Below are 26,246 nucleotides of genomic sequence, written 5' to 3' on the forward strand. Positions count from 1 at the left end.
TAAGGATAGGTACTACAGACAAAAGGTTCATAAAGATGAGGGTGGGAGAAATAGAGGTGTTTATGATTTTTGAAAAAGACAAGGGGGTAAATGACATTAGATAGGGATTTCCCATGTTAAACGGAGGTGTCCCAGAAGCAACATTATTACACTACTCACAATAGCACACAATTTCTCTTTATTGGCCAGCAGGGCCACTCTCATGTGGTCCAACTGCGTGGCATCAGTGCCACTCAACAAGTGGTCCGAAGGTGCAAGATGATTTTGCAGCAAGATGCTGCACAACAGAGGTGCGAGGCCACAAGGCTTGTGGTCCATAAGTGTGACAAGGGTGCAGCAAAATGGGTTTGGCAGAAAAGTGCTGCACAGGTCGGCTGCACAGATGTAGCAAGGGTGCAGCAAAAGGACTGGCAGCAAGGCTCTGCACAGTTCAGCTGCACAGGTGTAGCAAGGACATGGCAGCAAGATGCTGCACAGTTCGGCCTCCAAAATGGTCCTTGGATGGGGAGGGAAGACGAAGCGCAACAAGCAAATGGAAAGGACACAGTGGCTTCACAGTCGGGTATACAAGGGTTGTTGTGTTCTGTATTAGTGGAAAACAACTGCTGCACGTCTCCAAAAGTTATTGCCGCTTCCTCTGGAGATGGTCCGTCAACTCGACAATGCTGTTTGTCATGGAGTGGTTGCTTTACGAAATTACGGCGTGAAACAGCGTGCTATTGCTCGGCAGTATGGCATCACTCAAGGTCAGGTGTCAAAGATCCTGAAACGAATGCTCAGAGGGGTGTCCCTACTCCAATACCGAGGCCAGGACGTCCCCGCAGAACCACAAGGAGGGATGATCGCCAGCTGCACCGGTTAGTCCGCAATGGCCGTACCAAGTCAGCTAATCGGCTTAGGGCTGAGTGGCAGCAACTGACAAATGTGCCTGTATCCAAAAGGCGAGTCAACCAACGACTGGTTCAAGCAGGCTATCGTGCCAGGCGTCCCCTGAGAAAGCCACGCCTGACTAGACAACACCGCCAGCGCCGATTGCAGTGGGCCAGAGAGCACCGTCAATGGCAGCCAGGACACTGGAATCACGTGATCTTCAGTGACGAGTCTAGATTTCTGGTCTATCGTCAAGATGGCCGCGTCCGAGTGCGCAGACAAGTGCATGAAGCCTACAACAAAGATTGTATAGTGCAAATAGTCCAAGCTGGAGGTGGTGGGGTGACCGTTTGGGCTGCTTTTCATGCAGGGGGCAAAACTGACCTGGTTGTTCTGAATGGAAACCTGAACCAGTTCAAGTACAGGGCCATTCTGGAAGAAACATTGCTTCCATTTACTCGTGCAGCCTTTCGAGGAAACTTTGTCTTCCAAGATGACAATGCACGGCCTCATCGTGCTCGCATGATCCAACACTTTCTTGCTGACCGTGGTGTAGAGCATATGGAGTGGCCTGCCATGTTCCCGGATATGAATCTGAGAGAGAACTTGTGGGCAGAATTAACGCGTCAAATCGACCACTTGGACCAGCAGCCGACCTATGTGCGTGAATTGCAGCAGGCTATTGTCACTGCATGGCAAGCGATTCCTGTCCAAACCATGGCAAATCTCGTGAACAGCATGCCTCAACGTGTACGTGCTCTCCTGAATGCTCGTGGGGGTTACACGAAGTACTGAACTGTAATTTTACTGTCCGTAATCCGAGTCGTAATTTAACTTTTGTTTTTGTTAAAAAAAAATTTGCCTAATGTGCAAAATATAGAGATACTTCTGGAAAACGTACAGAAGTTTAACACAGTACTGTCCATGAATTGAGTTCGAAATCACTTTACATCACTTTCAAGGATCAATGTATTTGTTTCGAAATGTCAAATGTGGTTTTTGTTTCTTTTAAAGGTCACATTAACAAAATCTAGAATAATTTCAACATAATTCCAATGAAATTTTGGTTCGAAGACATCTTGAAAAGTAAGTTCACCCCCACAAAAAAAATATTCCATATTAAATGCCAAGTCTGTATATATATATATATATATATATATATATATATATATATATATATATATATATATATATATATATATATATATATATTGTTGCGGATATGAGGATTGTGTTTTTTTATTGTGTTGTATTGTATAGTAAATTGTTGTAAATATCACCCTCTGTAAAATGTAATGATTCCTTGTAAATACCTCCGTAGTGTAAAGGTAAAAAGGGCGTCTCGGTAATTAGTCCATAAAGCATACACGTCAGCCAATCATAGAATACCCCTGTTCGATAGCTTATATCTTATTATGTGTTTTAGAGTAAGGCCTTGTCTTCCATTAGAATGACACTCCATTGCACCGAATTGTCCATTAAGAATAGCTCCCCTTCAATAATTCCATTTCCCAGCCAAACTCTCCATCTGTGGGTAAAGCAGTTCACAAGCATGGGGTGCACGCCCTCTCAATTCGCTGCTATAGTGAAAATGTGCTCCGTGCTCTGTTTGAACAGGAATGGCGGGGTCGCCAGGGAGAGGCAAGCCCAGGGCGCGCCACGAAGGGCGGGGCTGTGCAGCCCCATGCCCAAATAAGGAAACAAGCCCGTGGCTCACCACGAGGGGCGTGCCGTCGACACGATGCCCAAATAAGGAGACAAGCCGTGGGATTACGATACAAGGTCACGAAACAGAGCACGGGGGAGAGGGCGGTACCGAAACCGAAGAGGGCGTGTCAGACCCGCGCTAACGGTATGCGAGAGGGGTGCAAAAGAAGCAGATGAGCGGGAGAGAAGTGAGAGAAAGGCTGAGCTGAGCTGCGTGGAGGGCGGTACCGAAACCGAAGAGGGCGTGTCAGACCCGCGCTAACGGTATGCGAGAGGGGTGCAAAAGGAGCAGATGAGCGGGAGAGAAGTGAGAGAAAGGCTGAGCTGAGCTGCGTGGAGAGGTACACGAAAAGGAAGGGTCCAAGAGAAAGCCGAGGAGCTTTTACGAAGCAAGCTACACGAGAGATACAGCCGAGTAGTGCAGCCCCGTTTCAACCAGCCGCGTGAAGCCCTGACGGTGTGCGCTGTAAAGCGGAATACAAGGCGCTGCCGGCTTCTCGCTTCCCGCCCGGAGTGGACCTGCTCGCTGTGCCCTGTGATCCCACCTGCTCATCCTTTCCAGCCATTCCTGCCCGCAAGTTCCCCATTTTGCCTAGGTGAGTTTGTTATGTTTGTTCTGTCCTGGGTAGTAACTAAGTCTGTATAAGCTAGTAATTTTCACTGTGTCACCTGCGTCTCATGTCCCCTGTAAATAATCGTGACTGCTCTTTTTGCTTATGTGTGTAAATAATAATAAACCCCGTTACTCTTCTGTACGTCTTCTTCCTCTTTGCATTCGGTCGCTTTAGAGTTTTCCCGATTGAGTAGCTGTGGCGCGATACGGCCAACGTTTGGGTAAATCGGGTTTTAGTCAGGGAACAACTGTTCGGCCGCGGTTACACCACCGCTCGGTAAAAATAACATCTAATCCGCGGACCGTAACAAATTGGTAGTCAGGAGTTGGGATTCGAACCTGGGACTAAATTTATTTAGTCCAAATTTTGGACACCAATTGTGTTATTACAGTAACAAATTGGTGTCGGGGAGTGAGATACGAGGCCCGAAGCGCGCTTAACGCGCTCAAAATTACGAGCTGCTGAAAATTTGTGTTTTAAAGCAAAACCCGAATTTTGAAATCGCGCCATGGCTGGTCAAGGCGACGGGATGCCGGTGGGAGAGATAAGCGGGGTGGAATCGACCCAGGACCTCGGGGAAATGTATGTGGAGGAAAGGGAGGAGGAGAACATAGGCAATGTGGTTGCGGAGGTTTCAGACGCACAAAATGGCGCTCTCGCGCACGTGGTTGAGGGGGCCACGGCCGCGGAACCAATGAGCGCGGCCCAAATGCAAGCCTTCATGACCCAATTCATGGTGGAAATGCAGAAAAAAAACGATAGTGAGAAAATGGAAAGCAGAATGATGGGGGCCCTTATGGGACAAATGGGAGACCAAATTGGAGATTTAAAAAACAGTATGGGGGTAATGAGGGACGAAGCGAGGGCTGATAGTGAGCGAATGAGGAACGAAGCGAGGGCTCAGAGTGAGCAATTGGGGGTAATGAGGGACGGAGCGAGGGCTGATAGTGAGCGATTAGAGGGCCAAATGGGGGTAATGAGGGACGAAGCGAGGAGTACCGGTGAGGGATTAGAAAAAAAATTTGAGGGGTTAGACAATGGGATAAAAGAGGTAAAGAATGGGTTAATGGGGTTAGAAAATAGGATGGAAGACAAATTGCGGGAGATAGGGGAGCAATCCGCCCGAGAAATTAAACAAATGGGAGAGCAGATAGAGGAGGTGAAAATCGGGGTAGAAACCAAATTGGATGCTCAGAGGGATGAATTGGGACAGATGAGGGTGGCATCTACAAAAGAGAGGGAGGAGATGAAAGAGGAGATACGACGAGGTGTAGGTGAGGAGGTCTCGGGGGTACGCGAGGAGGTAAAGCGAGGTGAAAAGCGTATAGAGAAAGAAGTGAGAAATGGAACGGCTAGGTTACAGGGGGGAATAGAAGATCTGACGGAGGAGGTAGAACAGCTAACGGAGGGACAAAAAGAACTAACGGGGCAGGTTCAAAGGAACACTGCGGTACTAGGAGGGTTAAAAGCGACACAAAACGACATAAAATAGGACTTGATAGCGACACAGAAGCAATGTCAGATGGTACGTGAGGGACTGACAACGAGGTTGGACGAGGTGACAGAGGTAATGGAGACGAAGGACCGGCAGGTGAGGACGCACATAGAGACGGTCAAGGTAGCCTAAGAGGACGAACTTGAGGAGACGCACCGGGAAATAAAAGAGGTGAAGCAAAAATTAGAGGAAGTGGAAGACGAGGTGAGTGAAATTAAGAAGAGACGGACAGAAACTAAGAGAGAAATACAGGAGGAGGTGATGGAATATGTTCAAGGTCGGTGCTCAACTCATAATGGTGTGCTCACTAACCAAATAAAGAGTTTGCAGGTGGCGAAGGAGGTGCGGAGACGAGGTGCCAAGGTGAGTGGCGATATACGAGGAAATGTATATGATGTGAGGGGAGCTTCAGTCGGCTTGGGGGTTGTTGTGGACCCGGGTGTTCGTGAGAGGCCGTTGGTGAAGTGTGCGACAGGTCTGGTGTACGAAAGAGGAGGTGTGCGAGAATGTCCGACTCTGGGGTGTGTGAGGAAAAAGTGCGCGCCAAGGAGTGAGTGTGCTGTCGAGAGTGAGTCGGTCGTAGCGCGTGTGCGAGGGAGCACATGGAAGCGCGTAGTGAGGAGTGTTACAGAGGATGTAACGGAAGCATGCACGCCTGTGGTGAGTGTTACAGAGGATGTAATGGGAGAGTGTGCGCAAGAGGATGCGCGAGAAAGGTGTGTAACGGACGGGTGCATGGGGAAAGAGTGCGCTGTCAAAAGTAAGGAAGAATGCACACCTGTGGTGAGTGTTACAGAGGGTGTAACGGGAGAGTGTGCGCGAGAAAGGTGTGTAATGGACAGGTGCATGAGGGAAGAGTGCGCTGTCGAGAGTAAGGGTGAGAGCGCTGTCGAAAGTAAGGGTGAGTGCGCTGTCAAGAGTGTTGGTGAAAGTAGTGAGAGTGACACGGAGCGTGAGTTGGTTGTGACAGGTGAGAGAGGATGTTCACCTGGAATGGAAGGAAGCACACCTGGAATGGTAGAGCGTGTATGGGAATGCACGCTGGAATTAGTAGTGAGGCACGTGGTTGGGTGTGCGAGTGAGAGCACACCTGTGATTGTCACAGAGGAGGTGACCGAGGAGGGGGCGCGAAGAGGTGTGTTGGTGAGGTGTGCGAGCGACGAATGTGTGCCAAGGTGTTCGGTGGTCAGGTGTGTGACCAAGTCTGTGAGCGGAATGAGTGTACCTGGGTGTGGAAGAGAAGGTGCAATGACGAGGAGCATGGGAACAGCTGGATGTATGAGCAAGGAACGGGCTGCGGGGTGTAAGCATGCAGGTGAGGCATCGACGGTAACCGGGTTAGCGGTTAGAGCGACTTATAGCCGAATCGGGCCCTCGGTGCGTGCCGGGTTTCGTGTGCCGCGAGGACCAGCGGGGATCCGAACCACGGCGGGTTCGAAAGGACCGCCGTACGCGATCCACGCTGGGCATCGCTTTGAACGGCCGAGTCCGTGCTCCACTAGGCGGAGCGGGCAGCCCGATAGGAAGGGTTGTCATGGCGACCCCTTTTTGTTGAGATGTTCCGGCAGGTCGAGATCGGGCCATTGGACGGCTCTGTGCCGAGATGGTGCGTGGGATCTCGGCCCGGGTACGCCCCGTCCCTGCACCGAATGCGGGACGTATCCAGCCGCTGGCACCAAACAACCCGCATTCATTGCTCGGCTTTACGAAGCCGAGCTCTGGAAGTAAATTGGCGCACCGAGAGGCATTAGTAAGTAGACTGTAATGATGAGGATAGTGGTCTGGACCCGAAATTAGAAAAACAAAATTTGAGGATTGGCAAAGGATTGGCAGAGTGATGATTGGTAATGGTACAGTGAATGGCAGATGGTTGGCAAATTTTTGATTTGTTGAAATTGGACGAGCAAAATTTATAGTAAGAGATGCCCCATGTGATGGGATGGCCAATCCACCATCCCTCACAGCGGGGGGGGCAAAGGAGCACTAGATTTATGGGGTTGATGGCAGTGAAAACTAGCCCGGGAGGGTTAGGATATATCGTGTGTAGGGATCTAGCGAAGATGACATTAGGTAACGTTAAGATTAGTTAGTGACAAGGATACCTGTAGTGGGGACGCAGGTAGATTAGTGTGGATGATAATGACGTGGTATGTGCTTAGTTTAAAGGGAAGACGGGGAGCACTAAGTTAGAGGGGAGCAGTTAGATGAGATGATGCCGTGTGAGTGTTGGAGGTGTATATAAGTGTATTGTGAAAAGTGTGTAAGGAACAGGTGTGATTGCACAGGTGTGCAACTGAACAGGTGTATGGAGCAGTGTATGAGGGAGTAGTGGTGATTGCGTGTGGTGTTGACCAAATGGTCCAGGAAGGAAGGAGGGTGCAGTGGCACCAGGTGTGAGTGCACAGGTGTGCACCAACAGGTGTATGAAAAAAAAATGGTTGTATGGAGAATGGTTGTGTGGAATAAATGGTAGTGTGGAATATCTGGAGTATTGGAATGGATGGTCGTGGAGTGAGTATGGTGGAAGTTGTGGAGTGGAGTGGATGGTGCGAAGGTGTGAATGGGGGAAGAGTGGACCCCCATCACGGATACCCGGGGCGGGTAGTGTAAGTGTTAGGTAGAGGGTATAGGTAAATTGTGGTTGGATATTGACATCTGTGGTGCGGGTGGAAGAATGATGATTGGATGGGTGCATTAGTGTTGTGGAAATGGCTGGGCGTGTAGCCTGTTAGTGTGTGTAGTTGGTTTGGGCACTCCACCACTGTGAGGATGTCGGCCAGGTGAGGCCGCAGGTGGGCTCTGGGAGCCAGTAGTTGTGGATGGGGCCCGAGGATCCAGAGGACGGACCCGGGTAGCCCAGTGCCAGAGGGCACCAGGGGGTGACAGAGCCAGGAGGGACCTTCCCCAATTAGATAGGTTAGGGTGAGGAGCTAGGTAAGCTCGGGTGGCAACTGCAGTGGTGGAGGTGTGCAGGTGGGTAGACCTGCTGGGAGAGCTACACGTCACAGCCCAGAAATTGTGCAAGGGCACCGGGAGATGAATCGGGGGAGTGAGACCCCAAATTGAGAAGCACCACAGTTTGGTCAATGGGAATTGGTTTTGAGAACCCATAGTGTAAGTTGGCCAATGGATTGGCAGGGAAAGACCCCGGGTAGTGTAAAGTGTGTTAAAGTCATTTAGAGGATAGTTAGGATTAGGAAGTCTCCTCGCACCATCTACATGCACTCACCTGAGATGACGTACCTCCACACCATGCCATGTTTTGATTATTTTTTATGTGCAAATGTTTTGGATTGTGAGGCGCATCATGACATGGGTGTGACATTGTGCTTTGTTGTTCCATCTCTTCCTCCTTATGAGGATTGATGATGAATTGGGTGATGGCAAATTTTGAGGTTAGAGGGATTGTGGTGACGAATTTGGTATTGGAGAAATATGGGGAGACGAGACATTAGCGACGAATTTGTAAATGTGTAGATTTTGTAAATATGGGGTAAGGGCAAGGGTAGTGTAGGTGACAGGGGGGGTGACGTACGGTAGGGACGAGCTTTCTCACTTCGCTCTCCGTACGCATTTCGCCTTGCATTGCCTTATTGACGTGTACCCTTGTGACCTTACCCCTCGCTCATTTGGCTTTCCCCTTTTGTCTCCCACATGACCTGTGCGCCATTGGGCGCTGAGGGGAGCGTGCGTGAGTCGGCCATTGTGCGCCCGGAACTCCCAGAACCAGCTGTCTGCATCGATGCACCACATTATGGACCACATGTCTGTGGCCGAGCACCACTTATGGACCCCATGGGTTGGGGCATGGCCCCTCTGCTGGAACCGGCCATGAAGGCCCGAAATCTTGCTGGCGGACCTTGGCCACAGGGCACCGATGCCCCACAGGTGAACCACACGTAGTCGGCCCTGTGGGCCATAAATAAAGAAAAATAAAACGGACACGTTAGGTGCATTTTATTATCACAAATAGGCCGCCAGCAAAGAAATGACAACAACTGGAAGAAATAATAATAGCCAGCAGAGGGAGCCGAAGAGCAAGAGATCACCTGCAGGGTTCGGGGTTGTTGATTTTATTTTTATTGAACATTGATGAACTATGGTGACTGCACCGATGGGTGCTTGAGGGTGTTTTGGTGCGTTTTGGGTGCTTTCATGGTGCATTGATGCAGAGCAGACTGTCTCCCCCCCCCCCCCCCAGAAAGAACAATTACAGGTCCTGGGTTAGTTTTGTAAATAAAAGTAGCGTCAATTGTAAATAATGCTCCCCACCGTCAATGTATAGTTTGAAGACCATTCCGCAATTCGGTTAACTGGGGGCGTAGGTCTGTTAGGCAGGGTGCAATGGAGCAGCGGGACACATTTATTTATGTTTTAAAACTGTCGCACTCAGGGTCAGGTTAAAAGTAGAGGGAACTACACCAACGTGTCACACTAAATTAAAGTTGTAGGCCCGGGCTGTGCCTAAGAGGAGGAGGGTGCAGTGTTGCGGATATGAGGATTGTATTTTTTTATTGTGTTGTATTGTATAGTAAATTGTTGTAAATATCACCCTCTGTAAAATGTAATGATTCCTTGTAAATACCTCCGTAGTGTAAAGGTAAAAAGGGCGTCTCGGTAATTAGTCCATAAAGCATACACGTCAGCCAATCATAGAATACCCCTGTTCGATAGCTTATATCTTATTATGTGTTTTAGAGTAAGGCCTTGTCTTCCATTAGAATGACACTCCATTGCACAGAATTGTCCATTAAGAATAGCTCCCCTTCAATAATTCCATTTCCCAGCCAAATTCTCCATCTGTGGGTAAAGCAGTTCACAAGCATGGGGTGCACGCCCTCTCAATTCGCTGCTATAGTGAAAATGTGCTCCGTGCTCTGTTTGAACAGGAAGGGCGGGGTCGCCAGGGAGAGGCAAGCCCAGGGCGTGCCACGAAGGGCGGGGCTGTGCAGCCCCATGCCCAAATAAGGAAACGAGCCCGTGGCTCACCACGAGGGGCGTGCCGTCGGTGCGATGCCCAAATAAGGAGACAAGCCGTGGGATTACGATACAAGGTCACGAAACAGAGCACGGGGGAGAGGGCGGTACCGAAACCGAAGAGGGCGTGTCAGACCCGCGCTAACGGTATGCGAGAGGGGTGCAAAAGGAGCAGATGAGCGGGAGAGAAGTGAGAGAAAGGCTGAGCTGAGCTGCGTGGAGAGGTACACGAAAAGGAAGGGTCCAAGAGAAAGCCGAGGAGCTTTTACGAAGCAAGCTACACGAGAGATACAGCCGAGTAGTGCAGCCCCGTTTCAACCAGCCGCGTGAAGCCCTGACGGTGTGCGCTGTAAAGCGGAATACAAGGCGCTGCCGGCTTCTCGCTTCCCGCCCGGAGTGGACCTGCTCGCTGTGCCCTGTGATCCCACCTGCTCATCCTTTCCAGCCATTCCTGCCCGCAAGTTCCCCATTTTGCCTACGTGAGTTTGTTATGTTTGTTCTGTCCTGGGTAGTAACTAAGTCTGTATAAGCTAGTAATTTTCACTGTGTCACCTGCGTCTCATGTCCCCTGTAAATAATCGTGACTGCTCTTTTTGCTTATGTGTGTAAATAATAATAAACCCCGTTACTCTTCTGTACGTCTTCTTCCTCTTTGCATTCGGTCGCTTTAGAGTTTTCCCAATTGAGTAGCTGTGGCGCGATACGGCCAACGTTTGGGTAAATTGGGTTTTAGTCAGGGAACAACTGTTCGGCCGCGGTTACGCCACTGCTCGGTAAAAATAACATCTAATCCGCGGACCGTAACAATATATATATATATATATATATATATATATATATATATATATATATATATATATATATACACACACACACACACACACATACTGTATCTATAACATAAGTGGGGGAAATCAACAGATGGCTTCTTTGCTTGTATCTATAAATTGACAATTCTTCCATATTTTCAGCCAAATATAATTAAACCCATTATTCTGATTAGCAACGGTACCCACCCTACAGGTGGGGCTTCAATTGGGAGGCCTAAGTGATAAGGCAAAATATCAGAGGTTGAAGATTTTTAAATTTTTAACGATTTATATAAACATCCGTTGAATCATATCACACGCAAATCATCAAAATCTAAACAGAATTTTTAGGATTTCAATAAAAGCCACATCACTGTTCATATCGGTAAATATTATTCCATCGTGTTTGGAAAAACTGGAATATTGGAAAATTGGAAAAACAATATAGCCTATTTTACTCCTGGGGTTCCCAGGATTATCCACCCAAAATTTTGTTGCGATCGGTTCAGCCGTTTTTGCTGTATCTGGGAACGGATGGACAGACAGACAGACAGAAGGACATTTGGTGAATTATAGAAAGATGATTATGGAATGATTGCAGCGCTCGCTCCATCCATACCTGAGTGATTTTTGAAGTAAGGGACATATTTGGGGCATGTCAGGTTCACAGTTGTGCCAACAGCGGTTGGCTTCCAGCATGTTAGATTGTCCCAATAGATTGCACAACCTGGAAGAATGCCATAAATCTGATGACGTCACAGTTTGGAAGCCTTCCAAGAAGTAAATAACATTTAATAATCAGTTATTTGAATTCAAATTCAAGAGAAAAACAGCCTCATTGTGGTGCATCGTTCACTATACACAAGCCACCACTTTTATGTAGCACTCAGTATCACTAGACTAGCCCTTCACCTCACTAACCCGATAGGTTACGAATATGAGGCGTGCTTTGACAGTCTTCCTCCTTTTTCTTTATTTCCATGAAGAATAAGCAATGAACGTCCGGGGTGTCCATCTTCACCAAGGGTACGTTGGCCACGAATGTGAAGAACCACTAATAAGACTCACAGAGAACAACTTCTGAAATTCAACACCAGTGAATACATTTTTAAAAACGATCACTTAAAATAGTTTCAATGAAATGTCAGCAAAATTTTTGACCTTTTTATTATAAGAAAACAGAATATTATTGGTTAAAGACTGAAAACGGGCCTTGTGAGAATTTGGTGTGATAAGCGGAAGTTATGGTGGTTCGATAATGCAGATAAATGTTAATAGTCATATCCTGGGCATGTTTCAGTCTTGTGGGAAAATCACAGGGAAGAAAAAAAAAAAGAAAACCTTGACCCCTGACCTCCCACCCCTTTTTTATCCTATAACTTTATTTTTAACAAGTCAGGAGACGACGATGGTTCACGAGCGAGCGGTATTCAATGACAAAGGACGGACTATAACCAAAACAGGCCCAGACTGGGGGGTCGGGGGCCCACGTGGCAGGTGTCGGCCCCCGACATGCGGTGTGCATGCCTATTTACAAAGGGACCCAATGCGCTGCGTGCACAGGCCTTTAAGAGCCAGCTGTACGTAATTGTGTGTGGTGCTGGCCTGGAAATGTCAAAACGAAGGTTACTGCCCTTGAAATGAGATAGAAAATAATGTATTATCAGTTATGAGGTTAGCTACACAATACCGAAAATTCGGTTCGATTCGACAACTTTGAAAATTTGACCTTTGTGACCTTCAAAGGTCAAAGGTCGAAGATTCTGAAATTTGTTGGAAAATTTGTATTTCATGATGTATGTGATAATATAAGATCATGTACGACATTACACCCCATCAGGAAGCGAACAATGTAATAAAACCATCAAAATTCGGCTTTTCTAAATTTTGTGACCTTGTGACCTTGACCTTGGGGCGAAAATGAAAAATCGAGCTCCGTGGGGCTAGACACATGACATTGGCCTAACCAAATACCAAAACCCCTGTCAGATTCCACCAACTCCCTCGGAGAAGATGTAGCTTGGAATCGATTACCCCCTAAAAAGACATCTTTTTCAGGCGTGGCTCCGCCCACAATGGGCGCAATACGCCCACTCTAGGCAGGACACAACGAGATCATAATATCAACCTCCCATCCAAGTTTCATTAAGATCGGATGATATCATCGGGTAGTTATGCTGCAGACAGACACACACAGACAGACACACACCCATGACGAATATAGTGGTCACTCTGCTTGATAACTCGTGAACCAATAAGTTCTCTGTTATGTTACAGGTATGGATTGCTGAGGTGTAGATAACAACAGACATAACTAGAACGGCACGTTCATAAAGGAAGGAACTGAGTTAAACCTTGTTTCAAAATCCCAAAACTGGCAGTCATTGAAACTGGTCATGCATAAGTGTAAAGGTTGAAGTTACATTTATGGAATTTCTCCCGTAGTTTAGACATATCGATCAATATAATTCTGCAGTATCACTGGTTTTTGAGCTGCGAAGCCACTTCATTATTTGGCTATGTCCTGCCTTCCATCCGTCCGTCACACATGAAGAAGAAGAACCTTTCTAACCCATCATATTTAATTGTAAAGTGTTCTGAAGGGTTCTAATGCGTAATTATAATGGGTAACAAGTCAGGAGACGACGATGGTTCACGAGCCAGCAGTATTCAATGACAAAGGACAGACGATAACCGAAACAGGCCCGGACAGGCCAGGCCCAGAAATGTCAAAACGAAGGTTACTGACCTTAAAATGAGATAGAAAATAATGTATAATCAGTTATGAGGTTAGTTAGCTACACAATACCTAAAATTCGGTGGAAAATGAAATGAAAAAATAAATAACTAAAAAATAACAAAAAATGGAAAAACAATTAAAATTAAAAATCGAGCTCCATGGCGCCAAACACGTGACATTGGCCTAACCAAATAACGAAACCCCTGTCAGATTCCACCAAACCCCTCGGAGAAGATGTTGCTTGAACTTGATTACCCCTTAAAAAGACATCTCTTTCGGGCGTGGCTCCGCCCACAATGGGCGCAATACAACCCACTCTAGGCAGGACACAACTAGATCATGATATCAACCTCCCACCCAAGTTTCATCAAGATCGGATGATATCATCGGGTAGTTATGCTGTGGACAGACAGACAGACACACAGACAGACACACACACATGACGAATATAGTGGTCACTTGATAACTCGTGAACCAATTATAATGGGAAATCTGATAGGTAAGTCTAATGGATAATTGTGATGGGTAATTTTAATGGGTAATTGTGATGGGTAATTCTGATATGTAATTCTAATGGTTTATAAAGGGTTCGAATAGGTAACTCTTATGGGTAATTCTGATGGGTAATTGTAATAGGGTTTTTTTTTTGTTTTTTTGTATACAGGATCGAGGCTCGTGTAAGAGCTAACATTTATCACACAAAAAATCAAATAGACACACAAAACATCCTTTGGAATGTGTAGCCGTAGACAAGATGGGGAGAGAAGGGGAAGCACACAAACGCAACATTTGAGAGCAAGAACATCGGGAGATCTGTGGGAGGGCTTGAGGGGAGGAGGCGTGGGAAGGGGGGAGGGGTGGGAGAAGGAGAAAACACAAGGACACTGCAAGGACTTCCAGGAAGGAAGTTGGTATTTCAAAAAAGTGAATCTGGGGTGAAATTAGTGGGGGTATAAATTCAGAATTACCCATCAGGTTAAAAGGGTTCTAATTAATAATTCTTATGGGTAATTCTGATGGGTAATTCTAAAAGAGAATTCTAAAGGGTAATTCTAAAGGGTGATTCTAATGTGTAATTCTAATGGGTAATTCTAAAGGGTGATTCTAATAGGGAATTCTAAAGGGTGATTCTAATGGGGAATTCTAAAGGGTAATTCTAAAGGGTAATTCTAAAGGGTAATTCTAAAGGGTGATTCTAATGGGGAATTCTAATGGGTAATTCGAAAGGGTAATTCTAAAGGGTGATTCTAATGTGTAATTCTAATGGGTAATTCTAAAGGGTGATTCTAATGGAGAATTCTAAAGGGTAATTCCAAAAGAGAATTCTAAAGGGTGATTCCAAAGGATGATTCTCAAGGGTAATTCCAAAGGGTAATTCTAAAGGGTGATTCTAATGAGTAATTCTAATGGGGAATTCTAAAGGGTAATTCTAAAAGAGAATTCTCAAGGGTGATTCCAAAGGATGATTCTCAAGATTAATTCTAAAGAGTGATTCTAAAGTGGGATTCTAAAGTGGGATTCTAAAGTTTAATTCCAAACGGTGAATGCCAAAGGGTGATTCCAAAGGGTGATTCCAAAGGGTAATTCTAATGGATAATTCTAATGGATAATTCTAATGGATAATTCTAAAGGGTAATTCTAAAGGGTGATTCCAAAGGGTGATTCCAAAGGGTAATTCTAATGGATAATTCTAATGGATAATTCTAATGGATAATTCTAAAGGGTAATTCTAAACGGTGATTCTAAAGGGTAATTATAAAGGGTGATTCTAAAGGGTAATTATAAAGGGTGATTCTAAAGGATAATTCTAAAGAATAATTCCAAAGGGTAATTATAAAGGGTAATTCTAAAGGGTAATTCTAAAGGATAATTCTAAAGGGTAATTCTAAACGGTGATTCTAAAGGGTAATTATAAAGGGTGATTCTAAAGGATAATTCTAAAGAATAATTCCAAAGGGTAATTATAAAGGGTAATTTTAAAGGGTAATTCTGAAGGGTAATTCTAAAGGGTAATTCTGAAGGGTAATTCTGAAGGTTAATTCTTAATGGTAATTTTAAAGTTTATTTCTAAAGGGTAATTCTAAAGGATATTTCTCAAGGGTAATTCTAAACGGTAATTCTGAAGGACCATTCTCAAGGGTAATTCTAAAGTGTAATTCTGAAGGATAATTCTAAACGGTCATTCTAAAGGGTCATTCTAAAGGGTCATTCTAAAGGGTAATTCTAAATTATTAATTATAATGGGATAAAGGGTTCCAATGAGAAATTCTCATGGGTAATTCTTATGTGTATTTTTAAGAGGTAATTCTCGAGTTTAATTCTGAACGATAATTCTAAAGGGTAATTCTAAAGGATAATGATGAGGATAATTCCAAAGGGTCATTCTAAAGGATGATTCTAAAGGGTAATTCTAAAAGATAATTCTAAAGGGTCATTCTAAAGGATAATTATAAGGATAATTCTAAAGGGTAATTCTAAAGGGTAATTATAAAGGATAATTCTAAAGGGTAATTCTAAAGGGTAATTATAAAGGGTAATTCCAAAGGGTAATTATAAAGGGTAATTCTATAGGAATAATTCTAAAGGGTAATTCAAAAGGGTAATTCCGAGGGGTAATTCTCAAGGGTAATTCTCAAGGGTAATTCTCAAGGGTAATTCTCAAGGGTAATTATAAAGGGTAATTCTAAAGGGTAATTCTAAAGGGTAATTATAAAGGATAATTTTAAAGGGTCATTCTGAAGGGTAATTCTAAAGGGTAATTTTAAAGGGTAATTCCAAAGGGTAATTATAAAGGGTAATTCTGAAAGGTAATTATAAAGGATAATTCTGAAGGGTAATTCTAAAGGATAATTCTAAAGGGCCATTCTAAAGGGTCATTCTGAAGGGTAATTCTAAATTATTAATTATAATGGAATATAAAGGGTTCTCATGGGAAATTCTCATGGATAATTCTAATGTGTAATTATAATAGGTAATTCTGGAGTTTAATTCTAAAGGATAATTCTAAAGGGTAATTCTGAAGGGTAATTTTAAAGGATAATTCTAAAGGGTAATTCTGAAGGGTAATTCTCAAGGGTAATTCTAAAGGTTAATTCTAAAGGGTAATTTTAAAAGTTTATTTCTAAAGGATATTTCTCAAGGGTAATTCTAAACGGTAATTCTGAAGGGCCATTCTCAAGGGTAATTCTAAAGTGTAATTCTAAAGGATAATTCTAAAGGGTCTTATAAAGGGTAATTCTAAATTATTAATTATAATGGGATATAATGGGTCCCAATGAGAAATTCTCATGGGTAATTCTAATGTGTAATTTTAATAGGTAATTCTCGAGTTTAATTCTGAACGATAATTCCAAAGGGTAATTCTAAAGGGTAATTCTAAAGGATAATTATAAGGATAATTCTAAAGGGTAATTCTAAAGGGTCATTCTAAAGGATAATTCGAAAGGGTAATTCTAAACGGTGATTCTTAAGGGTAATTCCAAAGGGTCATTCCAAAGGGTAATTCTAAAGGATAATTATAAGGATAATTCTAAATGGTAATTCTAAAGGGTCATTCTAAAGGGTAATCCTAAATTATTAATTATAATGGGACATAAAGGGTTCCAATGAGAAATTCTCATGGGTAATTCTAATGTGTAATTTTAAGAGGTAATTCTCGAGTTTAATTCTGAACGATAATTCTAAAGGGTAATTCTAAAGGATAAATGATAAGGATAATTCTAAAAGGTTATTCTAAAGGGTCATCCTAAAGGATAATTCTAAAGGGTAATTCTAAATGGTGATTCTTAAGGGTAATTCTAAAGGATAATTCTGAAGGATAATTCTGAAGGGTAATTCTAAAGGGTAATTCTAAAGGGTCATTCTAAAGGGTCATTCTAAAGGATAATTAGAAGGATAATTCTAAAGGGTCATTCTAAAGCATAATTCTAAAGAGTAATTCTAAAGGGTAATTATAAAGGATAATTATAAAGGGTAATTCTAAAGGGTAATTCTGATGGATAATTCTAAAGGGTAATTCTAAAGGGTAATTCCAAAGGGTAATTTTAAAGGGTAATTCTGAAGGGTAATTCTAAAGGATAATTATAAAGGGTAATTCTAAAGGGTAACACAGAAGGGTAATTCTAAATGGTAATTATAAAGGATAATTATAAAGGGTAATTTTAAAGGGTCATTCTCAAGGGTAATTCTAAATGGTAATTCTAACGGGTAATTCCAAAGGGTAATTATAAAGGATAATTCTGAAGGGCAATTCTAAAGGATAATTATAAAGGGTGATTATAAAGGGTAATTCTCAAGGTTAATTCTAAAGGTTAATTCGAAAGGTTAATTCGAAAGGGTAATTCGAACAGGTCACTCTAAAGGATAATTATAAAGGGCCATTCTAAAGGGTCATTCCAAAGGGTAATTCTAAATTAATAATTATAATGGGATACAAAGGGTTCTAATGGGAAATTCTCATGGATAATTCTAATGTGTAATTATAATAGGTAATTCTGGAGTTTAATTCTAAGGATAATTCTAAAGGGTAATTTTAAATAGTAATTCTAAAGGGTAATTCTAAATAGTAATTCTAAAGGGTAATTCTAAATAGTAATTCTAAAGTATAATTCTAAAGTGTAATTCTAAATGGTAATTCTAAATAGTAATTCGAAAGGGTAATTCTAAAGGGTAATTCTAAAGGGTAATTCTAAAGTGTAATTCTTAAGGGTAATTCTGAAGGGTAATTCTAAAGGGTAATTCTAAAGGGTAATTCTAAAGGGTAATTCTAAAGGGTAATTACAAAGGGTAATTCTAAAGGGTAATTCTAAAGGGTAATTCCAAAGGGTAATTTTAAAGGGTAATTCTAAAGGGTAATACTGAAGGATAATTCTAAACGGTAATTCTAAAGGGTAATTATAAAGGGTAATTATAAAGGGTAATTTTAAAGGGTCATTCTGAAGGGTAATTCTAAATGGTAATTCTAAAGGGTAATTCCAAAGGGTAATTATAAAGGGTAATTCTGAAGGGTAATTCTAAAGGATAATTATAAAGGGTAATTATAAATGGTAATTCTGAAGGGTAATTCTGAAGGGTAATTCTAAAGGTTAATTCGAAAGGGTAATTCTAAAGGGTAATTCTAAAGGGTAATTCGAACAGGTCATTCAAAAGGATAATTATAAAGGGCCATTCTAAAGGGTCATTCCAAAGGGTAATTCCAAATTATTAATTATAATGGGATACAAACGGTTCTAATGGGAAATTCTCATGGATAATTCTAATGTGTAATTATAATAGGTAATTCTGGAGTTTAATTCTAAGGATAATTCTAAAGGGTAATTCTAAATAATAATTCCAAAGGGTAATTCGAAATAGTAATTCTAAATAATAATTGTAAAGGGTATTTCTAAATAGTAATTCTAAATAATAATTGTAAAGGGTAATTCTAAAGTGTAATTCTAAAGGGTAATTCTAAATAGTAATTCTAAAATGTAATTCTAAAGTGTAATTCTAAAGGGTAATTCTAAAGTGTAATTCTAAAGTGTAATTCTAACGGGTAATTCTAAATAATAATTCTAAAGGGTAATTCTAAATAGTAATTCTAAATAATAATTCTGAAGGGTAATTCTAAAGGGTAATTCGAAAGTGTAATTCTAAAGTGTAATTCTAAAGGGTAATTCTAAAGTGTAATTCTAAAGGGTAATTCTAAACGGTAATTCTAAAGGATAATTCCAAAGGATAATTATAAAGGATAATTCTGAAGGGTAATTCTCAAGGGTAATTCTCAAGGGTAATTCTAAAGGTTAATTCTAACGGGTAATTCGAACAGGTCATTCTGAAGGATAATTCTAAAGGGCCATTCTTAAAGGTCATTCTAAAGGGTAATTCTAAACTATTAATTATAATGGGATATAAAGGGTTCTAATGGGAAATTCTCATGGATAATTCTAATGTGTAATTATAATAGGTAATTCTGGAGTTTAATTCCAAACGATAATTCGGAAGGATAATTATAAAGGGTAATTCTAAATGGTAATTCTGAAGGGTAATTCTCAAGGGTAATTCTAAACGGTAATTTTAAAGGGTAATTCTAAAGGGTAATTCTAAAGGAGAAGAAGAAGCGAGATCACGGCGAGGTCACGTCTTTTCGAAGCTGCTCCATGCGCTCACGCTTTCGAAGCTAAGTGATATTTCTCAATCGTGTTTTTGTCGAGACTGTATCTATCTTTCGGTGTATGTACCTATAGCGTATCTTTTGGAAAATTTTCGGTGCTAATTTTTCGTACATGTATACACAATCGTCGGTTAATGGTATCGAGTATTCTGCGGCCTAGTACTCGTAGGCTTGGACTACCGTACCGTCTCCGACCTTGTGGTTTGTTTTTCTCTCAGCGATTCGTCGAATGCGCTGAAATTATTTTCGTTCACTGTTTCGTCCCAGTCGTTCACCCCGTACCTCCTTGTTTAATATCTGTACTCACAAAAAAAAAAAAAAAAAAAAAAACCCCCAAAAAAACTTTCCTTCCCAGGTCTTATTCGTTTATTTGTTCTTTTTGTTCGTTCGTTCTTCGTTCGCGATCACGCTGTTAGAAATGAATAATCTCTCCCCTGAACAACTATTTTCTCTCATATATTATAACACCCTTTTCTTCTTTTCCTACAAAAGGATGCTTTCGTCTTGCTCACCAAATCTATTCATTCCAAAAAATATATATAATACCATCTCTTACAGTTCCTCCTTTCTACATTCCCTAAACTATCCAGAACTCCATCCCTCCTCCAGTGTCCTTAAACGTATTTTTGACTCGAAGGTCTCAAACTCATTTTGCAAAAAATGTTCGTTTCCCATGAATCGTACACTTTTCAAAATCCAATCTCACCCCTCCCCTCCAAATCCTCCCCATCACCCATCCCTTTCAAATCTCCCCCCTTACCCCTTCCCTCCCCTCCCTCCTAAACTCCCCCCACACCCCTCCCCTCCGAGACTCTCCCTCGCTCCTCCCCTCCTAGACTCCCCTCTCACCCCTCCTCCTCAAAGCATCCTCCCTGCTTCTACTTCCTTCCAACTTTCACCTTCATCTCCCCAAACCTTCTGCCTTGCTCTTCCCCCTCCTCAAATAACACCTCACTGTGCCTCACCCAATCTCCATCAAACCTTTTGTCCGCCCCATTCTTCCCTTTCTCCAAGCTATTCTGAAATCTCTGACACACCTTCAACAGCTCTCCCTACCTCTTCCTCCTCTTCCACATCTTACCCTACCCCTCCCCCCCCCCCCTGTTCTGGACCCGATGCTCCCCCTTCCTCTTCATTAACGGTATGGACCTCAAACATCCGGGGCCTTCGCTCAAACTTGACTGACCTCTCCATACAGGTTGCTTCTGACAAACCAGATGTGATCTGCTTAACAGAAACTTTCCTCCTTCATGATGTCTCTGATGCCTTGGTATCTCTCCCAGGTTACTCCCTCCTCCGGTATGATAGACCTGAGCCTCGTCCTGGAGGTGGGGTTGCTATCTTTATAAAAAACTCTCTTCCTCACTCGCCCTCCACTGCCCTCTCTCCACCTCACCCCCAGGAATACCTTTGGCTACGGCTTCCCCTTCGCTCCCACCTTTTGTTCATATGTGTGTTGTACCGTCCACCAATCAGCGATGACTCCATCTACATCTCACTGTCTGATAATATGGACCAACTTCTATCTACCCATCCCAACTCTCTCTTCCTCATATGTGGTGATTTCAATTGTCACCATGCCAGTTGGCTGGGTGTGGGTACCTCTCTCACCAGCCATGGCTCTTCAGCAAAGGACTTCTGCGACTCACTGGGACTGACACAATCTGTCAATTTCCCGACCTGGATCTCAGTCAACGGAGCATCTTCTCTTCTGGATTTGGTGATGACAAACTTCCCTGAAAATGTCTGCTGCTCTTCTTCTGCTCCAATCGGCTCATCTGATCATGTGCTTGTCAAAGTGGACATCTCTCTGACCATTCTCAGAGAGCCTCCTCAGCGTCGACGAGTCTGGCATTTCACTCAGGCCAACTGGCACGGTCTTCAAGCAGCCATCAATCATCTGGACTGGTCTCCCATCTCTACCGCCTCTGACATCAACTCATCCTGGGAATTCTTTCAAAGTAAATTGCTCTCTCTCATGCACAGATTTTATACCATCTCGTCTTCAGTTGTCATACCCTTCCTCCCGTCCATGGTACACAGAATCTTGTGGTGAGGCTGTTGCCCTGAAACAACTTGCTTTCGTCTCCTGGAAAGCAAATCCAATGGAAGGAAATCTCATTTCCTTTCACAAAGCCCGAAACAAGTGTGTGTCCACCCTCAGGAGAGCCAGGAAACAATATCTCACCATTCTCAAGACCGAACTCTCTTATCTGTCTCCCTCTTCCAAATCCTGGTGGCGTCTGGTCAAATCTGTTTCTGGTGTTTGTTCCCCCTCCATCCCCTCCCTCACCTCAAACGGCTTAACGGCTGACTCCGCACGTGAAAAAGCTGAATGCCTCAACTCTGTGTTTGCCTCTAAATCTTGTGTCCCAAACCCATCCCTCTCTGTACCCACCGTACCCAGTCGTACCCAGCTGCTCCTGGACTCTGTGTCCTTTCCTCCTGACAAGGTGGAAAAGTTTCTGGCAACCCTCGACTCTGATTCTGCAACTGGTCCTGACGGCATCAGCCCACGGGTCCTAAAATCATGTTCTTCTGCACTTTCACTCCCTCTTTCTGTTCTCTTCACCCTCTCTTTTGCTCAAGGTCATCTGCCATCTGCTTGGAAATCAGCCAACATCACCGCTTTGCACAAAAAAGGTGCAAAAACAGATCCCAGCAACTACAGACCAATCAGCCTTCTCCCAATTATCAGCAAAGTCATGGAATCCATCATTGCTTCAGATATTAAATCTTTCCTCTTCTCCAATGGCTTGATCTCTGATCATCAATTTGGTTTCAGACCTGGTCACTCTACTCTGGACATGCTGCTTCTGCTTTCTCAACAATGGATGGAGGTCCTCAACACCAAACAGGAAATTAGAGCTGTCTCCCTTGACATTTCACGTGCCTTCGATACGGTCTGGCACCCTGCTCTGCTCTCCAAACTCTCCTCCTTTGGTATCCATGGAAATCTCCACGCATGGCTGGCGGACTTCCTCTCTGGTCGTAGTCAACGTGTGGCCCTGAATGGGTTTCTCTCATCTCCTCTTCCTGTTCAGGCTGGAGTTCCCCAAGGTAGTGTTCTGGGCCCTGTGCTTTTTCTGGTCTTCATCAATGATCTCTCTGACTCTCTTGAAAATCCTCTCTATCTCTTTGCTGACGACTCTACTCTCTGTCGCTCCATTCCTCATCCCTCAGATCGGCAGTCTGCAGCCTCCTCACTCTCTGCAGACCTGGACAAAATCACAGACTGGTCAAACAAGTGGAACATCTCTTTCAATCCTGACAAATCTCACACTCTTACAATGTCTCTCCGAAAGGACCGACTGGACAACCCTCCCATCTACTTTCTCAACAATCCTCTCCAAGAAGTTCTGTCGCTCAAGCTTTTGGGTCTCACTATCTGCCATGATCTTTCTTGGGAAAACCACATTTCCAAGCTGGCCTCCAAAGCCAGTCGCCGACTGGGCATCCTCCGTCGTGCGAAGTCCTTCCTTGGCACACCTGAGCTCCTCACCACATACAAGGCTTTCATCCGCAGCTCAATGGAATACTGTTCCCCCCCTCTGGGCTGGTGCTCCTGCCTCACACCTTGCTCGGCTTCATGCTGTTGAGGCCAAAGCTTTCAGAATCATTGGAATCTCCTGCGATGTAGTCAACGCCGAGGGCCTTTCACTCACTCACCGCAGGCAGGTTGGTGGTCTTTCTGTTTTCCACCGACTCCTCTCCGGCCTTGCTCCCCCAGCTCTCTCTGTGCTCTGTCCCCCCAATATTCCTTCAGGTCGCACAAGATCTGCCTGCAACCCTCTTCTGGTTAAACTGCCAAAGTCTAGGCTCTCTGCTCACCTTCACTCTTTCATTCCCCTTTTCTCCCGCCTCTGGAACAAACTCCCCCACTCCCTTCAATCCCACTCCTCCCTCCAGGTCTTTAAAACAGCTGTTCACCACCATCTCTTATCTTCCCCCATCGAAAACCTTGATCTTTTCTACCCCCGGTAATTCACCCCAGAGTCCTTGCAGTGTTCATATGTTTTAATCCTCTCCCACCTCCCCCCAAGTCCTCCCGATGTCCCTGCTCTCAAATGTTGTGTTTGTGTCCTTCCCCCTCTCTTTTGTGTCCTTCCCCCTCTCTCCCCATCTTGTCTACCGCTCCCCATGTTTTTTGTGTTTTGTGTGTCGGTTTGTCTTTTTGTGTGATTAATGTTAGCTCTTTCACGAGCCTCGATCTTGTATACAAAAAAAAAAAAAAAAAAAAAAAAAGGGTAATTGTAAATAATAATTCTAAAGGGTAATTCTAAATAGTAATTCTAAATAATAATTCTGAAGGGTAATTCTAAAGGGTAATTCTAAAGGGTAATACTGAAGTGTAATTCTAAACGGTAATTCTAAAGGGTAATTATAAAGGGTAATTATAAAGGACAATTATAAAGGGTAATTTTAAAGGGTCATTCTGAAGGGTAATTTTAAATGGTAATTCTAAAGGGTAATTCCAAAGGGTAATTATAAAGGGTAATTCTGAAGGGTAATTCTAAAGGATAATTATAAAGGGTAATTATAAAGGGTAATTCTGAAGGGTAATTCTAAAGGTTAATTCTAAAGGGTAATTCGAAAGGGTAATTCTAAAGGGTAATTTGAACAGGTCATTCTAAAGGATAATTATAAAGGGCCATTCTAAAGGGTCATTCCAAAGGGTAATTCTAAATTATGAATTATAATGGGATACAAAGGGTTCTAATGGGAAATTCTCATGGATAATTCTAATGTGTAATTATATAATAGGCTACGGTGATTCTGTCTGTCTGTTGGACGTCTGTCCGGGGGTGTGGCTTACTCAGTTTGCAGAGTAGCTCCACCCACTCCTTCTCGAATAGCTTTGAGACCTGTTTAGTTAGGCCCGTGCTGTCTTTCTCTCTCACACAGGTTTATTTCAATTCTAATTCCATATATCATTTCATTTTTCGCAGTCGCTAACATAGTTTTAGACTCGGTTGAAAAAAAACGGGAAGAAAATCCGATTCGATCCTTCAGATCTTGAGTCTCTCTCACGCCTTTATCTCCAATCTAACTCACCATCTGATTTCATTTTTATTGATGGTTTTAGACTCGGTGTCAGCAACGCGGGAAAACGCAGAGATATATTTTTTAAAATACACCATATCACCGCCCAACACCGCCCACCGCCCAACACCGCCAACAAGTATCATACACCGCCCAACATGACACAGACGGCAACATGTCGACATTATCGCTTTTTCTTTAAACCGAGTGAACCGAGCCGAACAGAATAAACCGAGTGAATTCACCGAGCGAATTTCATCCAATTCCACCGAGTTTCAGGAAATTACCGAGAGATATTTCTTCATTTTTATTTTATTAGTTACCAGCAGAAGTACCCAGCGTTGCCGGGCGGGGGAGGGGGGAAGGGCACGTACACTTTAAACATGTATATACATGTGGGATGTGGGATATATACATGTGGGACATGTGTACGTGTGTGTGTGTATGTGTGTGTGTGTGTGTGCACGTGCATATATGTGTGTGTGTGTGTGTGTGTGCGTGCATATATATATATGTGTGTGTATGTGTATGTAGGCTAACCCCCGCTCTAGCAGGGAAAATGGCCTTAAAATGCATGTTGTTGTTGTATGTGTATGTGTATATATATGTCTGTGTGTATGTGTGTGTGTGTATATGTGTCTGGACGTGTGTGTGTGTGTGTGTTTTTGTGTGTGTATATATGTGTGTGTGTGTGTGTGTGTGTGTGTGTGTGTGTGTGTGTGTGTGTGTGTGTGTGTGTGTGTGTGTAGATGTATATATGTGTATAATGTGTATATGTGGATATATATGTGTCTGTACGTGTGTTTGTGTGTGTGTGTGTGTGTGCATGTGTGTCGATGTACGTGTGTGTGCATGTGTGTGTGTGTGTGTGTGTGGGTGTATATGTGTGTGTGTGTGTGTGTGTGTGTGTGTGTGTGTGTGTGTGTGTGTGTGTGTGTGTGTGTCTATATGTAAACATGGGCCGGTGTGTGTGTAAAGTGTGAGGAGGTATTGGAGAGGAAAATGCAGAGATATATATTTTAAAATCGCGCCATGATGACAAACGAAAATACACCGCTTAAAATAACAGTCGACATACATTTAAAATTCGTCACACACATCCATGCCCGTGGGATTCCCACGGGTGACCCCGCTAGTGTGTAATTATAATAGGTGTTTCTGGAGTTAAATTCTAAGGATAATTCTAAAGGGTAATTCTAAATAATAATTCTAAAGGATAATTCTAAAGTGTAATATTAAAGTGTAATTCTAAAGGGTAATTCTAAAGTGTAATTCTAAAGTGTAATTCTAAAGGGTAATTCTAAAGTGTAATTCTAAAGTGTAATTCTAAAGTGTAATTCTAAAGGGTAATTCTAAATAATAATTCTAAAGGGTAATTCTAAATAGTAATTCTAAAGGATAATTCTAAAGTGTAATATTAAAGTGTAACTCTAAAGGGTAATTCTAAAGTGTAATTCTAAAATGTAATTCTAAAGTGTAATTCTAAAGTTTAATTCTAAAGGGTAATTCTAAAGTGTAATTCTAAAGTGTAATTCTAAAGTGTAATTCTAAATAATATTTCTAAAGGGTAATTCTAAATAGTATTTCTAAATAATAATTCTGAAGGGTAATTCGAAAGTGTAATTCTAAAGTGTAATTCTAAAGGGTAATTCTAAAGTGCAATTCTAAAGAGTAATTCTAAACGGTAATTCTAAAGGATAATTCCAAAGGATAATTATAAAGGATAATTCTAAAGGTTAATTCTCAAGGGTAATTCGAACAGGTCATTCTGAAGTATAATTCTAAAGGGCCATTCTAAAAGGTAATTATAAAGGGTAATTCTAAACTATTAATTATAATG

At 42.9% G+C, this 26,246-nt stretch overlaps 1 protein-coding gene across 1 annotated transcript in view; it reads right to left on the bottom strand.

Moving 5' to 3' along the window:
- The window catches only part of LOC137434002 (vasoactive intestinal polypeptide receptor 2), a 156,202-nt gene that overhangs the window by 115,261 nt on the left and 14,695 nt on the right, over positions 1 to 26,246 (bottom strand). Inside the window, exons 2-3 of the mRNA XM_078785849.1 lie at positions 11,394 to 11,526; positions 11,092 to 11,199 (exon numbers count right to left, since the gene is read on the bottom strand). Coding sequence (XP_078641975.1) covers positions 11,092 to 11,199; positions 11,394 to 11,526 — 241 coding nt within the window. The remainder of the gene's footprint in view (positions 1 to 11,091; positions 11,200 to 11,393; positions 11,527 to 26,246) is intronic.

Source organism: Myxine glutinosa, chromosome 10, assembly GCF_964187855.1.
Source record: "Myxine glutinosa chromosome 10, kmMyxGlut1.1, whole genome shotgun sequence".
Lineage (NCBI taxonomy): Eukaryota > Metazoa > Chordata > Myxini > Myxiniformes > Myxinidae > Myxine > Myxine glutinosa.